Below are 16644 nucleotides of genomic sequence, written 5' to 3' on the forward strand. Positions count from 1 at the left end.
TGCATTTACAAAGGACACAAAGAATTTAGGTTTAGAATTTCACAGTAAATTCTTAAGCAAGCTAGAAATTAAGAGCATAAAAATGATTCATGGATTATTATTATTGTTATGATTTTTATTATTATTATTGTTGTTGACAGTCAACCAGGAGATGGCAGTAAAGCATAATTTCGTCATGAGATATGAAGAAGAAGAAAAACACGCAGCAGCAACAGAAGCAACCGAAGAAGAAAAACATTGGCAGCGACCTAAAAATGGAAACGATGCTGTTGCTAATAAACACTGTTGTGTTTAGCGTTAGGTAAACAGATAGTAGGCAGTCGGTAGGCAACGTAAGCGGCATTCGAGTCTCCAAGAAAGGTAAGTGATGTGAGCCTAAAACAGAGGCTAATCTGTGGGTTAACTAAGAGCGTGTGTTAGCCACCACCAGCTAACATTAGCGGCGATGACAATGAGTGATGACATAACGTGCTAACTTAGCGGTGAGTTAAAGGTAATTATTCAAAATTCAATTGTAGCACATTATTTACAAAATAAGAAAAATGCGGTGGCTTTCAGTGTTATTTAATTTTATTCCAGTCAGTCAAAAATGCTTTATTTATTATCCTATTTATTTATTATCCTATTCATTAACTACATTGTATCACACATTTAAGTTAAAGTCGTTTAAAACGCATTATAAGATTTGCTTATATTTGTGAGTATTATAAGTATGTCTGCCGTTTTTCTATCCCTTTTAGATCATATCAGACCAGGTGTAGCTCTAAAACCGCTAGAATCTAAAGAGTATTTTATTTTATTTTTTTATTTTAAACTTGTGTGTATAACCAGTAAATTACCATTTTTGTTTTTTCTCTAATAGAATCTGAAAATTAACTTTATTTAATCCTGCCCAGATTTGATAAGTGCATGTTAAATGTGTGTTGTTGCCTGGCTGGATAAAACACACACACTAATCTGGTTTTCAGATTAGTAAAACTGCCATATCCAGAGTCAATTTCAGCACTGTAAAATATTGTTGTTATAAACTGGATGACAACTAAGGTGCCTTGTGGTTTGACAGGCACATTAACACCAATTAACATCTCTTTGTTCTTCAGTGTGCAACACACTTTTACTCTTCAACAAACTCACTGTTTTCTCCTGAATGTAGGGCACATCAGAGCCATGGCAAACACCCAGTCTGCTGTAACGTTTGCAGTGTGCATTCTCATGATAACAGAGATGATACTTGCCAAGAAGGACTACTATGATATACTTGGAGTGCCTAAAGATGCTACTGAGCGACAGATAAAAAAGGCTTTCCACAAGCTTGCAATGAAATATCACCCTGACAAGAACAAGAGCCCGGACGCTGAAATAAGATTCAGGGAAATTGCTGAAGGTATGGCTGGTTCTTTCTGTTTTGGGATTGTTGAAGTGTGAAGATTGTTTATTTTGTTTCATATGTTAAGGGGTTTATAAAATGTCCCCATTTTAAATCAAGCAGGGATCTTTCATTCAACCATTTATATTACAGTGCTAGCTATATCAAACTTGGTTGGATATATACCATATACTGCTTACACATGCTATGCCCTTGATGAGTTACTAAACATATCCTATACTGATTCAGTCTTATCTCTGTCATTTTCAGCTTATGAAACATTGTCAGATGAAACCAGAAGAAGACAATATGACCAATTTGATGACCCCTCCACACTCTTCACTGAGGAGACTCAAGGCAAACATAGACAAGGCACCTACCAACCTTTCAGTTTTAACTTTGATAACATATTCAAGGACTTTGACATCTACAGCCAGAACAGGCATGCCCGTCATCGAAGACACTTTGATGACCACTCCAGGTCCCACAGTAGACATAAGAGACACTTTCAAGGAGGTTTTAGAGCAGGTATCTTTGATGACATGTTTGATGATGCAGAAAGATTGTTTACTTTTGACAGAAACACCAGACAGACTGAAAACCGGTTTCATGGAGCATCCAAACAACACTGTAGAACAGTGACACAGCGCAGAGGAAATATGGTAACCACATACACAGACTGCACCGCATCATAAGATGCAGTAGCTTTTATGACGTAAAATTGCCTTAAGGGGATGCAATACTACTGTATTGATTAGGAAACATGAAGGTACTTGGTTTGAATATTGTGAAATTTAAAGAGTAGCACTGAAAGCTGACATTCAGGCAGAGACTGACCAGCAAGAAATACACTTAGCTTACATTGTTTAGACCTAAAGTCCAATAAGCTATGTTCAAGCTCTTCCATGTGTCTGTTCATGGATTTGTAAATAACTGTAGTAGTTTTTTTTCATATTGTTGAAGTAAGCTGACACAAAGTATTGCCAGTATTTTTTAAGCACCTTCATTTGTTTAAAACGTTAAAGTTTACTGTTTTATTAAATAACGCTGTCTTGCTTAATATGGCGCACAAACAATACATTGTAATGTTAGTTCACCTGCCTCTGTTCTTGTACAGTTTATAATTTCTTTTGTTGTAAGTCTCAAATCACAAATGAAGACAGAAACAAGAGCTGCTGTCCAAGTTTTGTTTATTGTTGTGAAATGGGGAGTGACATCAACAAAAACCCAATACTGTGCACATTGTTGGGAGTTTAGTATGTGTTTTGGGGTTTTTATTGTATTATCTATATCTACATTGCATTTCTCTCTTTGAACATCATAAATTCCAATGTTCGGGGTTAAATTGCAAGCAGTAAGAGTTGTAAATACCCATAAATTAGAAACTGTAATTAGGGAAGAGGTACATGTGAAGATAGAAATGTAAAATGAAAGACAAACTGCAACTCTGCATAATTATATTAGCAGTTTCCTTATTTATCTGTATAATGTCATTATTTTCTCTGTTATGCTTATTGAACTTTAAGGTGGTCTCATATAACTTTCATTTTAATGACGTTTTGCAATGTAAAGTACATATCCTTTATTTATTAATTTATTAATATGCTCTGATGTGCCCTACATTTAATAATTTAATAATACATTAGTGTATGGCTGGTTATGGCTACATAACCACTGTGTCAATGAGTTGAAATATCTGGTACATACTTCAGAAGATGAAACACTTCCTCACATATCATCTCTTCCCTCATATCTGTATTTACAGGGACACATTTTGATATTGTGCTGTGCAATATTTGTTTCTTATTGTAAAATGTCCATCAGCAGTTCAAATTTAATTAAAGTTTCCAGATGTTTTGATTTTAGAGAATGTGTTTAGAGAAATAAAATCTAGAGAACAAACCGAACTTCACTCTGCTTATTTTTATGTTGTGTAGTGATAATATTGTTTTCATTCGCGTTGTGGATTGGAGAATCAGCCAAAGAGAGGAAACGTTTGGCTGAGAGGTGCGCATAAAGGTGCCCATTCATCTGTGGCCCAAATATTTTGGTTCTCACCCTGGTTACTGTTGCGCAGAGGAAAAATCATCTTTCTTTTTATTGGTGCATCGCGGCTAAGACAGAATGTAGTTTGGAAAATTTAAATGGTGAGGGCAAGACAGTTGAGCGGGAACTATGCTTTGACTCAAACTCCCATGATGCAACTTTGAGAAGCCGCGTGCGCAGCTATATACAGATCCAAAGATACGGCAGTAGCTTTAGCTGAGGGACACTGAATGACTTTGAGTTGCAGATTTGACAGGTCGGGATTGTATCGGAGCTAATGGAGGCCCTTATTCCTGTCATCAACAAACTGCAAGATGTGTTTAACACGGTCGGAGCAGACATCATTCAACTGCCGCAGATAGTAGTTGTGGGAACTCAGGTGAGAAGCGAGCCTTTGCTTTAAGGCTAGCAACTTAGTTAGCCTGCGCCACCTTATTGTTTTGGCTACTTCTGATGTTCTGATATGACTTTGTCTTTCTGTTTCGTCTGACTGCTGCAGACAAAAATCTGTAGACCGAATTTCACCGGCTCTAATTTTAACTTTCTCCTTTTAGCCAACAATAACTACCTTAGCAACCATTTAGCATTAGTTAGCACCATGTCATCTCATTTAAAAAGTCATTGTAGTAACTTCACGTTGTGGTTGTTTCCTTCAGATCTCAGCCTTAAAACCTAAAATATAATTCTGATTTTCTTTTATCTGATTAGATTTTCATAGGATTTCATAAACTGAGCTGGAGCTATCGATTATTTTGAGTATCGATTAAGTTGCTGATAATCTTTTAGTTATTGATAAGCTTAGCTAACGTTAGTGTATGAAATATGTAGCTGTTATATTAAAAAAAGTTAAAGATAGCACACTTGAAAATGATGTTTTGAAATATCTTGTTTCGTTCGACCAACACAAACATGAATTTTCAGTTTACAGAGATTTATGACAAAGAAGAGCAGAAAAAAGGTTATTGTTTTTCTGTGGATCAAAGAAATTGATCTTTTTTACGCTCTATACACAAACACATTCCTCTCCTACCAAGAATCCTTCTGTATGGACTTGAACTTGCCATGTTATGACTTGACTATATTCACCATCCACACGTTGAACAATCTGTGCTCTTTTAAAAGTGTATTAGGTACATTTTACTTTGAAAGTCCTGTCTAACTGCCTTGTACACACATTAGTGCCTGATTGGTTTAAAGTGGGTTTTGTCTAACATGTTTATGTTCCCCGGCTGGCTAATAGGATGTGACTGTCTCAGCCGTATTGGCAGGCCAGGGGTTGTTTGTTCTTTCAAGACCTTCAGCTAAGAACAGCTGTAATTGAGACCTGATGCCAAGTGTTATTCATTAGATGTGCCTATCATGTCTATAATGAGGCCTGTCTGACTGTCAGATCAACATTAGATTTAGAGCTACAGAAGAAGTAACGCAACATTTTTAGCTCTCATCTCCTGCTGAGGAAATGAGCTCTGTTCTATTAAAGAGGTATTTCAGTTCACCAGATCTCATTAGGGCTTACTCTGCCACACATGTCAACAAACAAGAACTGCTTTCCTAGTGGCACCCAGTACCTTTGTGAATGAATACTGAACACAATCTGAACCAACCACGGGTTTTGTGTTCCCCCTGTGAGTGGCCTTCAGCACTGCCATATTGCCTTATAGTTTTTTCCAATTATCCAAAGCTGCTACTGCCTTAACAGTGGCTTTTATGAGACCAAGGTCTACTGAATTAGGACTACATCCTACAGTCAAATGCTGTTAAGGTTACTGAAGCATCTGAAAGCGTGTGCCGTGATATCAAAGTATCTTTGAAGTAAAATAACAAAAACTGTCAAATACTATCAACCTCATTAGAGTGTGTTTTGGCTGTATCTGCCTTTCTCCACCCAGTGAGTCACATATAATTGAGTCTTGTATTTTTGTTATGCTGCTGTTGTTATTGTCTACAGAGCAGTGGGAAGAGTTCTGTTTTAGAGAGTCTTGTTGGCAGAGACATCCTGCCACGTGGTACTGGCATCGTCACACGCCGGCCCCTCATCCTCCAGCTAGTGCACATCGACCCAGAGGACCGCAGGAAAACAAGTGAAGAGAATGGTAACATCACTGTGACCTCTGTCTCTTCTGTATTGTGTTGTTCGGTTGTTGTTGATTTCCCACATTCAGCTGTTTTTGGTAATGTAGGTTTTAGCAGGTTGAAAGCAGTGTCCACCCACAGTAATTCTGGCTTCGGTTAGAGGTTTGGTTCAATGTAAAGAATAATTGCAATTCAGCTGATTCTGCATTCTGGAGAAACTTTACTACTTTACTTAGAGACTGTAATAGTTCTGGTTACCTTTGCTGACCAGAAACATTAAATGTAAAGGGGATTTGTAAACATAGCTTTAAAAAAATCACTTGTTTAAATGTTACTATTACCAACATATTATATTTCTTTTTTATATTTCTATATTATATAAATAATCTAAATCCTCAAATGTACTAGTAATAGTCAACTAAAATTATTGTAAATATGTATGAATATGTAGATACCAATCTTCCAGTTCTAAGTGAAAAGCAGAGGAGACAAAAATGTGCCGAGTGTATTTAATGTTGTTCTCTGGGAATGGCCTCAGAGTGACTCTGCATTGCTGCACATAGCAAGTTTAACCCATAGCAAGTTTAACCCTTTTGTCTCCTGTTGTCTCTTTTTAACCACAGAATCCAGGAAAAATGGACGCCTTTACAGAGGTCTCCTTTTCCTTGCTCTAACTCTCATTGTGTTTGGATATTACATAACCTCCCCTCTCCTTTTTGTCCATTTTGGCTCATCCTGCCTTGTATTTGTGTAGTTTTTCCAAAGCTGCCAAACCATGTGGCTTCACTTTATTTAGCCCATGCCCTCCCCTGTGTTTAAGCTGGTTGCTATTAGTTGAAATTAGACAAATAAAATTTTGAAAATATTTTTTATGATTTGTTACACATTTTAAAAGACATTAGTTTACTGATTCTAACTTCCTCCAAGAGCACATATATTGGCTTTGTCACAGTGGGTGAGAATTCACACTTGTGAAGTTGCTTCTCTGTTTATGTTGAAAAGCTTTTACACCCTCTAGGCCTCTGCTTCCCAATATGCACTTTTTTTTTGCTTTTCGCTTTAAGCTATAATTTTCTTCCATTACTGTTGTGTGAAAACCACAGGCGTTACTGTTGGTTTACTCATTTATTTTTGTTACATTTTTTAAAAAAAAAACTTATCCTTGACTGACGTTTTTTTTTTTTTTTTTTTTTTTGTCCCATTTTTGGCAACAGGGGTATTTCCCCTTGAGACATTTAGCATAGCTATCGAAAAAATAGTAACACTAATCTCAAGGCCACATCTATCACAGTAGTAACTGAAACATCTGTCCTCAACTTTGTGTTTCTACAGGCATCGATGGAGAGGAATGGGGAAAATTTCTACACACTAAAAACAAGGTAGAGCCAGTACTCTGCTGCTATAGTGTAGAAATATCTACACTATCTGGTTATGAAACACCTTTGTTCTGTATCCCCTATTGATTCAGTTATGGATAAGATGCAGTGGTTTCATAGTATGCCTTTTGTAAACAGTGCACACACTCTCTCAGCAGATATAAATATTCATATGGTTATTGGGCAAATGTCTTGAAGGTTGGATTGTGTCATGTGACCTCTACACAGTTTGAACAAAGAAGTTTTTATTCTATGTCAGTAGCTCCCATGACGCTAGGATGGATCAGGAAATGGTTTTTGTCCTGTTTTTGTGATGCTTGATCTTGTTGCTAACATGTTGGAGTCCTTACCTTTCTCTGTGAAATTGTCCTTTCAGATCTACGCAGACTTTGAAGAGATCAGGCAAGAAATTGAAGCAGAAACCGAAAGAGTTTCTGGCAATAACAAGGTATGCTAACTACACCTGTCAAGAGGGAAGGTCAAAAGTTGCCAAACAGGAAATGATACCTAATGAGACTCTGGATGATCTTGGATAACTTGACTGAGGTTATGACTCAGTCTGTAAAAGTAACTAAGCCACTTTTTTTTCTAGGGTATTAGTGAAGAACCCATTCACTTGAAAATCTTCTCACCACATGTTGTGAACCTCACACTGGTGGATCTTCCTGGCATTACAAAGGTAAAGTTATTTTTTATTGCTTTCCATTTTTATGCATCCTGCAAAATAATTTCAGGCTTTGCAGGCTATCTGTGGTTCTTAAAGTCTTAAAAAGAATGAATTCACTTCCTTGAGTTTAGTATACAAAGGTTTTAACTATATGTTCTTGCCTTCTCTAAGTAATAACATTAAATACGTTAAAAACTTTTGTGTGTTGGTGACACTGGAACAGCAGTGGACTGTGCATGTAGGGGGCTCCATTTCACCTATTTGATTAACTCTGCAGAAACCTTGTCATGATTTGAAGCTGATGTGTATTTGTTCAAACAGGTACCTGTGGGGGACCAGCCCAGTAACATAGAGCTCCAAATCAGAGAACTCATCCTCAAATACATCTCCAACCCTAACTCCATCATCCTGGCTGTGACTGCTGCCAACACAGACATGGCAACTTCAGAGTCCCTTAAAGTCGCCCGTGAGGTTGACCCTGATGGTAAATGACCTCTTTCTTTTCTTCAAGTACTATTTAATCCCTTCCATATCACAGCAGTGCTTTTGTAGCTGGTGTGCATGGCTGTGTATTTCAGGTAGGAGGACACTGGCAGTGGTGACCAAGTTGGATCTGATGGATGCCGGTACAGATGCTATGGACGTGTTGATGGGCAGGGTCATTCCTGTCAAACTAGGCATTATTGGAGTAGTCAACAGGTAAATTGAGACATCTCCAATAGATACTCAATAACAGTTATTTGGTGATAGTTGACTAACACATTTTCCTGAGTATATATTTTGTTTGTGCATTTTCTTAGGAGTCAGCTGGATATCAATCAAAAGAAGCCTGTGGCAGATGCTATTCGTGATGAATATGCCTTCCTACAAAAAAAGTACCCTTCCCTTGCAAATAGAAATGGAACCAAATACTTGGCTAGAACATTGAACAGGTATGGACATGGGAAAAATCTATATTTTCACTCATGTTGACATACAGTTGTTTGTTTTCCAAAGGGTAATTTGTTAGTTTTATTTTGCCACAGGCTACTGATGCACCACATCAGAGACTGTCTTCCTGAGCTGAAGACGAGGATCAATGTACTGGCTGCCCAATATCAGTCTTTACTCAGCAGTTATGGTGAGCCTGTTGAAGACAAGAGTGCCACGCTGCTGCAGCTCATCACCAAGTTTGCTGCAGAGTACTGCAACACTATAGAGGGCACTGCCAAATACATTGAAACAGCTGAACTGTGAGTTGCACAGCTCTCTGAACAGCATGTACCTTCTTACAACAGTAATAGGCACCAGCGTGCCTATTACTACTGAGTGAAAACAAACTGCTTGTGTATTTAATGTGGTCTCCTCTTTTTCAGCTGTGGTGGAGCAAGAATCTGTTATATATTTCATGAGACATTTGGTCGCACATTGGAGTCAGTAGACCCCTTGGGGGGTTTGACAACCATCGATGTGCTCACAGCGATCAGAAATGCAACGGTTGGTTTTTGCCACCTGTCTTACTTGTACTCTTGATTTTAAGTGGCATCTTTTTTGATGACTTGTCATTTCATTTCCTTTAACAGGGCCCAAGGCCTGCTTTGTTCGTGCCTGAGGTTTCCTTTGAGTTGCTGGTGAAACGGCAGGTCAAGCGTCTGGAGGATCCCGGTCTGCGCTGCGTAGAGCTCGTTCATGAGGAAATGCAGAGGATCATCCAACACTGCAGCAACTATAGCACACAGGTGAGAAACACACTCACATGTACATATATACTTTGAGTTTGGGTTCCTCCTGTGCTGTGGAGCACACCAGGTGATGGTGATGATGATGGTGCTGATGATGATGATGAAGAAAATTGTTTTTCTCTGCAGGAGTTGCTGAGGTTTCCAAAGCTCCACGACGCCATAGTAGAAGTCGTGACTTCACTGCTTAGAAAGCGACTTCCTGTCACCAATGAAATGGTCAGGACCTGCTCACCATAAAAAGCAGCTAAGCAGTTAAAGGGTAGTCACTTCACATCCCTTTTTTTTTATTTTGTTTTAATTAATTCTCTTTTTCAGGTTCATAACCTGGTTGCCATTGAGTTGGCCTACATCAACACAAAGCACCCTGACTTTGCCGATGCCTGTGGCCTCATGAACAATAACATAGAAGTAAGAAACTGGCTTCTACTCCCTTGGTTATATTTTGCTTCACATAATACTTTTATTTAATGCATATTTGTAATTTTCACTGACAGTCTCAGGCTGATAAGATTAATTGTGAAGCTATGGCGTTTTTCAGCATTGATTCTGCTGCACATTCAAAAGTTAGCATCTATTAATGCTAAAAAAAATGTGAATGTTTTTATAGGAGCAGAGACGCAACAGAATGAGAGACCAGCCTTCTACTGTCCCCAGGGACAAGGTATAGTCACTGTCCATGTGTTTTCTTTACCCCTCCTATGTGTCTGCTTTCAGTCCGATCTCACAGAGGAATGAACTCATTTTAGATTCTTCTATATTAAACCTAAAACAGTTATTCTATCCACATTACGGTGTGTAAAGTTCATGCCACTTCTGCTTGTAGCTGATGTCCGTTTCTTGTCCATTCTTTTCTCCTTGGTGTTGTTCAGTCCCTTAATGGCCCAGGTGGGCACCCTCTTTCCCTCACTGAGCCTCCTGCCCTCGAGGGGGAGGTTGCTAAGGTGTGTCCCATTCATCCCCTGCCTGTCCACATATGCCCTCTACCCAAACCAAACCCCTTATTGTCATTATTTGTCAAGTTTATGCCATGTTTTTTTTTTTTTTTTTTTTTTTTTTTTTTACAGTACCTTATTCCTCTAAACTCACGCAAACCCCTGTTACATGTAAATCAGTTCTTTCGGCTCTTAGGAATCCAGTGTGGTTTGAGGGCCATTTTTACCCTTGCTGAGCTGACCTTTAACCTTCACTCTGTATTGTACATTGAATCTTTTTCTTTTGCATGTTGGCTGCTCTGACAGATGACTCTAAGCTCAGTTAGCATGTGCTGTTTTATTTACAAGTGATGAAATGAAGAAGAGCTTGTGATTTTATACGAACAATATTCAGTATAATCCAATGAAAAAACAGGCTTCAGGATCAGATCAGTGTAGCAAAATGTCTTGAAATCTGTCTTTTCTCATGACGTTTATCATCACATCACCCAATCCTAAACCTGGGTTAAGTAAAAACTGTGTTTTCTGGACTTTATTGTGGTACTTTTAACCTTAGCAATTTTTATGCCAACAGTCTAATTTGGCCACAAGATGGCAATGGTTACACTCGTGAATCAACTGAAAATACACCACGGAAAAACAAAAAATTTACATTTACACAAACATGAAATGTAATTTACTGTAAACAAGAGGAAATGCTAGTGCTACCAAAAAGAAAGAGCTGTACATATGTATTTAAAGTGCAGATTGTAAAGCATGCAGTTGAAAACGGCGATCGAGCAGAAGTAAGTTTGTAGTGAGGGACTGGTGCTGCTGCTGACAGAGGCAAATCAATGATGCAGTTATGTCTCTGTGCCCAGGGAACTGCTAGTCATACTTATACTCAGAATCGACTTATGTTTTCTTCTAACAACTCCTTTTGAATGCATGGTATACACACTGCCTGATAATGTTTTCCACCAACCCCTTTGCTTGTTTAGTTTTAACTTATGAATGAACAGATGTGTGGATGAACGTGTTTGAAATAGATTAAATGCTACTATGTAAAATATTTTGAAAACTGGCAGGTTCTCATATCAGTGTACTGTTTTGTTTTTTTTTTACCTTGTTGATTTAGCCTTCTTTTTAACTTTCTTTGCACCTGATATATTTCTAGCACGTGCATCCTTTGTGTCCATGAGTGGATACCTCATACATCCTCAATTGATCTCTGTCCTCCCTGTAGGCAGCAGCTGGTGGCTCACAGACTGGACCTGTCAGTGAACAGACAGAAGGTGGGATGGGAAACTGGAGGGGCCTGTTGAAGAAGGGAGAGGAAGCTCTAACTGGTGAAAGGCCTGTGCCCCTTAATCCATTACCTGCAAGCCCACAGAGAGGCCACGCTGTTAATCTGCTAGATGTGGTGGGTAACTCATGCATCATTTCTTATATTTATTGCTGGAATAGTCGCTGATTCTGAGGTATAATTAAGGCAAAATATGAACTATTAGTAAAGTGCAGTACTGTATTTTGTTGAAAATTGTCATTCATCAAAAATACCAGCTGAGACAGACATTAATTCAAAATGATTTTCCTGTTGTTGGCTGTTGAATCTATAGGACACAGTGTTTGTGATCAGTTGTCGTAGCACTTTCATGTTACTGTTGTTTATGTTTGCATCTGTCTGGTTCATTAACAAACGGATTTGTTGCCATTTCATTTCCAGCCTGTTCCAGTGTCCAGGAAGTTGTCTGCACGGGAGCAGAGGGACTGTGAGGTGATCGAAAGACTCATCAAGTCATACTTTCTTATTGTACGGAAAAACATCCAGGACAGGTACACATTTAATTAGTCGTGCTTATTTTTTTTTTTTTGTTCACCCAAAAATATTAATGTTTGGTTCTGTCTTAATGTGCTTCCCTCTCTCTTCCCCGTCTAATGTTGTTTGACCTCAGTGTACCAAAGGCAGTGATGCACTTCCTGGTGAACCATGTGAAGGACTGCCTGCAGAGTGAGCTGGTGGGTCAGTTATACAAGACGACCCTACTGGACGAGCTGCTGACAGAGTCTGAGGACATGGCTCAAAGGCGCAACGAGGCTGCTGACATGCTGAAGGTAACAGCTTTGGATAGGAACAAGATTTAGTGTCAGTTATCCACTAGTTATACCGACTAAAGGTAAAGTTTGGGTAAAAACATCCCTTACTGTCTCTGTTATTTTGCCCTTTGAGACAGTTTAGAGGCGCTGCAACTCCTCTGGTGCACCCTAGTGATTAGGATATAAGATTGCGTTGATTCATTTTTTTTTTTTTTTTTTAATTCGTGTGTGCAGGCATTACAGAAAGCCAGCCAGGTGATTGCAGAGATCAGAGAAACCCACCTATGGTGAGGACAACCTCTCTTCTTCAGCAAGTTCTCTTCATCCCATGTGGACCTTCATGGATAAGACTCCCTGAGTCTCCCAGCACCTCAGGCTGCAGAGACAAACCACCTTAAAATGCACTGGTGTGGATATGTTTATATGGAAACTAGATTTAATGTCCAGGAAGGACTTGGGCAGTACGTATTATCCTCTCACCATCAGTATCACACACGCTCTTGTCCTGGGTTATTATACAGTATTTTTCTTATGTAAAGCAATAAATATATAAATAATGTTGTGCATCACCACTATGTGGAGCCTTGCTGAGGAATGTCTTCTCTTAATGTAGATTTGAAATAAAGCTAGAAATGACAAACCCATGAGACAACATGTAGCTGTTCTCTTCATGTCAGTTTTTTGATCATATGATGGCAAAATATTGCGTCTAATCATTTGTCCACAGGAATATTTTCACTGAAAATATCCCAACATTTTTACATATTATTCTGTTTCTGTAGAAAACTGTATTATTTTTATCTCGGCAAGAATTAAAAAAAAATAATGCTAAAGCTGAACCCTATTTGGTCCTGTTGCATTGCTTTTTCAACAAGATCTGCACATTCTTAGAGGTTGCAGCACCATAGTGAGTTTTTGTATGGATGTAATATAGGGCTGTATATTGGACAGAATGACACAGAATCAAACAGCCTGTATAGTTTGAGAAGAGGCAGTAAAGCATATGTAATGATTTATTTATTGTTTTGATATCATGGTTACACAATGAATACACACTTGGGCCAGTCGTTGGTGTCACCGTCTGCCTTGTCTCCGTCTTAGTAGCTGCTTTACCTCAGTCGGCCGCCCATCTTGCCCTTTCCGCGACCTTTGGCACTGAAAGGGAATGCAGAGTACACAGTGAGTTCAGGAGAACCAAAGGTCACTCGTTAAGTTTACGTTGGCGTATAGGCTAAACAAATCCAACCAAACTGCAGTTAGGATGTTAATACTTAAAATGATGGGGAAAGAATAAAATCATTTCTGCACTCACCAATTAAGATTTTAAGCACTAAGGTTATTATTGAGTTAGACTACGTGAAAGGAAACAAAATGGTAATCAAGTTAATCCACTCAGATGTTCTCTGTTTACCTCTGGTGATCCTGGACTCGGCAAAGAAGCTGGTTAATCTGCGAGACACATAAACATTGCTCAGAATTTTTAAAAACCGAGTGGACACCTAACATGTCCATCAGATGTTGCTGCTATTAAGAGCTTCAGTAGACTCAGGCATCAAAGAAATTGCATACTGTAATTACTATTAGGCTACCTTCTGTTCTCTCATGAGTGTGGATAGAAATATCAAAGGCTGTCTCATGCTGATAATTTTTTTTATAATTTCTTATATCATTCTTCTATATAAACTAAACCTTTATTCTGATTAAACTACATCAGCTTTTGCACTGGGTTTGTCTGACATAACTTGGATGACTTACATCATATTTCTGTCTTCTGAGTTTCTCACTGAGATCAAACTTCTCGGCCTCCAGCCCCATCAGCCGCTGCCACAGCTCGCTGGCCTTCTCCCTACAAACATTAAAAAGTAACATTATGATTAGTGTTATTAGTTTATCTGTGTATTGGCATGAGCCAACTTCATTTGTTATGAATCAGTCCATATGAAATTTTCTTACTTGAGCTTTTCCTCATTCAGATGATCAATAGTGAGCGGCTTCCTGCGTTCAGCCAGGATCTTCTTCTTCTTCTCCCTCTCAGTTTGTTTCTTGCCTTTTCTGGTGTCACTCTGTTTTGATCAAATAATGGATTTGTGACTACTCTTATCACCTTTGGACTTGATGTTTCACATTTAAAAACTATAGTACAAAAGAAGTGGAATGACCTTTTGTCCAGCACCGTACTGCTGGGACATAGTCAGAGCCTTCTTCTTCTTGGCATCCTCATCTTGTTTCTTACGCTGCTCCTCCTGCTCCTTACGCTCCTTCTCCTCCTGCATACCAACACAGATGAATCATCATCAACAGCTGCCATACTGTTATGATGCATGAAATAAAGCAGAGTGGTGTTGGTGCACTGTGAGATCGTACAGCAAGTCTGGCCTGCCTCTCCTTCTCTCGCTCTGCTCGGATCCTGTGCTGCTCTGCTCTCTCAGCACGACGTTTCTCCTACAACAGGAACAGATAGTCAGGTTATTTCGAACAACTTGAGACACTGTGACTCCTCTTCCCCTGACGCACTCACAATCCTGTTGACGAGGGCGATGAGCTCCTCTTCTTCCTTCTTCCTCTGGATGAAATGAGCCTCGATCAGAGACTGCAGCTCAGCCAGATCTTTCTCCTGACGCTTCCTGTGGATGTCCTACCATCAAATCAACATCACATAACGGAAATGTAGCTATTGTTTTGTTAAATTTGATCTAAATGAATGTTTTTACCAAAAAGGAGGCATTTACTAAGGCTGACTCACATCAAAATCCACTTTTTCACCATCAGGGATCTTTGGGACGGTAATATTTGTCATAAACCTGCAGATATAGACAATTTATTATTGAATAATCTGCACTAAGTGGTATTTTAACTGCTTAACTAAAGAAGTGCTAAGATGCTTACTTAGGCTTGGGCTTTGACTCATCTGAGACAAAGAGAAGAAAACAGTAGGCATCAAAAAGCTGACAAGTGTAAAGAATATATTTAAGAGATCATTTATAAACTGTTGTATGAAAAGAAAAGACTCAGTGTGAAGGAAAAACAGCAAAGGATAGTTTTATCACCTGTTGCCTCCTCATGGGCTGATGACCAGGAAGACAAATGATTAGCCAAACGTTTGGAAGTTAGATCAGATACATACAAACAGAAACAGATGGGAATTTCTTACCTTCTCCCTCCCTTCAGAACAACGCCAGCACAGACAAGAGAAAGAATAATTGAAATATCCCCAAAAAAATAAAAAATTAAAAAATGGCACACTTTATGATGCATTTACTAAATTAAACCATATCAATGTTAATAAACAAATGCAGAATTTAAAAAAAAAAAAAAGATTACATACTGAACTTCCTCCTCCACCACTTCTTCTGTGTCAGACATTTTGTTCTGGATGAGTTCTGCAAAATGGACCCCCGTTAGCCTATTTTTAAACCGGCAACCATTTCTCATCATTAAAAACGTAGCAGAGCACGAGATGGCAACAGTTCACACAGTTTACAGTGAGTGTCAGTATTCACTCAGATACCTCAGCTGACTCTGTCACTGATAGAGTATGTCTCCTGATCTACTATCTATCTTCTATTATGATATAACTGCTGCAATAGATGCAATATCATGATTGTAAAACAATTTAATATTTAATGTAAACCTGCTGTATCCCAAAAAAACCAAAAAAAAACAAAAAAAGCAGCTAAATATATTTAGGAATAAAATAATAAAATGGCTCATTATGTGAAATTACTGCTGCAAAACTACCTGTTGGTGTAAAAGAAATATTATATTTCTGACTGCTGAAAATGCACTAATGGAATAATCAAGTAACTAAATGTACTATGTCCAACTCTATTTTGTGTCATACAAGACTACATGTTTAGTGTCTGAAAGCTAAAGCACTGCAGTTATCATGATTTTAATAAAATACAAAGTAAAATTAAAATGTAAAAATGAAAAACTTCAGTTAAGAATAAGTTGTACTTAGGTATAGTTTTGTGATTACGTTCCATCTCAGGTAATTTATATGTCAGAACAGGATAGAGTTAAGAATGTGAGTACAAAACCAAAATCAGTGCCTCTACAAATTATAAGTATTAGCACTCTTTTTTAGTCATCTATGCAGTTCAGCCACAAGAAAATGTGCTCTTGGAAAACTTAAAGGGAAAACTTAAGGAATTAGGAAATATTTTAGACAGCAACTGATTTCATGATTTATGACTAAGCAATCCTTTAATTTAAAGTAGCAGCACTGTTCTAAGTGTGTCCTTACCTGTGACCCAGACAGAGGGAGCTCAGAGACGAGCCACAGACCTCAGCTCCTTGAGCTTAACAAACAAGTTGAGCATCAAGGATACATAGTCCAGCCCTTCTTACTCATGTGACTGCAGCACCCTATGGCTGGTCTGTCTAT

General features: G+C 38.4%; 3 protein-coding genes across 7 annotated transcripts; 2 read left to right on the top strand and 1 right to left on the bottom strand.

Moving 5' to 3' along the window:
- Nucleotides 1-212: 212 nt before the first annotated feature.
- On the top strand, nt 213-3252 carry dnajb9a (DnaJ heat shock protein family (Hsp40) member B9a). The gene is made up of 3 exons (XM_026312506.1): nt 213-360; nt 1154-1384; nt 1637-3252. The coding sequence occupies exons 2-3, from the start codon at nt 1168-1170 to the stop codon at nt 2059-2061; spliced, it is 642 nt and encodes a 213-aa protein (XP_026168291.1). The 5' UTR covers nt 213-360; nt 1154-1167; the 3' UTR covers nt 2062-3252.
- Nucleotides 3253-3595: 343 nt separating this feature from the next.
- Nucleotides 3596-13096, top strand: dnm1l (dynamin 1-like). Of its 4 annotated transcripts, XM_026311819.1 has the most exons (20): nt 3596-3791; nt 5361-5505; nt 6109-6138; nt 6818-6864; nt 7238-7309; nt 7454-7540; nt 7850-8012; nt 8107-8227; nt 8329-8460; nt 8554-8760; nt 8884-9004; nt 9091-9246; nt 9376-9465; nt 9565-9657; nt 9857-9910; nt 10119-10190; nt 11407-11583; nt 11887-11996; nt 12116-12275; nt 12492-13096. In XM_026311819.1, the coding sequence occupies exons 1-20, from the start codon at nt 3690-3692 to the stop codon at nt 12546-12548; spliced, it is 2196 nt and encodes a 731-aa protein (XP_026167604.1). In that variant the 5' UTR covers nt 3596-3689; the 3' UTR covers nt 12549-13096. The 4 variants fall into 4 exon arrangements, with proteins under 4 accessions (XP_026167604.1, XP_026167606.1, XP_026167605.1 ...); XM_026311821.1 differs by lacking the exon at nt 10119-10190; XM_026311820.1 differs by lacking the exon at nt 6109-6138.
- A 158-nt stretch (nt 13097-13254) lies between these two features.
- On the bottom strand, nt 13255-16635 carry tnnt2d (troponin T2d, cardiac). 2 transcript variants are annotated; one of them, XM_026310932.2, is made up of 13 exons: nt 16504-16632; nt 15583-15637; nt 15409-15419; nt 15305-15322; nt 15144-15165; nt 15001-15058; nt 14776-14892; nt 14622-14699; nt 14417-14524; nt 14211-14320; nt 14013-14103; nt 13669-13706; nt 13255-13412 (listed from the first exon to the last, which is right to left on the bottom strand). In XM_026310932.2, the coding sequence occupies exons 2-13, from the start codon at nt 15618-15620 to the stop codon at nt 13367-13369; spliced, it is 735 nt and encodes a 244-aa protein (XP_026166717.1). In that variant the 5' UTR covers nt 15621-15637; nt 16504-16632; the 3' UTR covers nt 13255-13366. The 2 variants fall into 2 exon arrangements, with proteins under 2 accessions (XP_026166717.1, XP_026166718.1); XM_026310933.1 differs by lacking the exon at nt 15305-15322 and having other exon boundaries at nt 16504-16635.
- Nucleotides 16636-16644: the final 9 nt, after the last annotated feature.

Source organism: Mastacembelus armatus, chromosome 6, assembly GCF_900324485.2.
Source record: "Mastacembelus armatus chromosome 6, fMasArm1.2, whole genome shotgun sequence".
NCBI classification, from domain to species: Eukaryota; Metazoa; Chordata; class Actinopteri; order Synbranchiformes; family Mastacembelidae; genus Mastacembelus; species Mastacembelus armatus.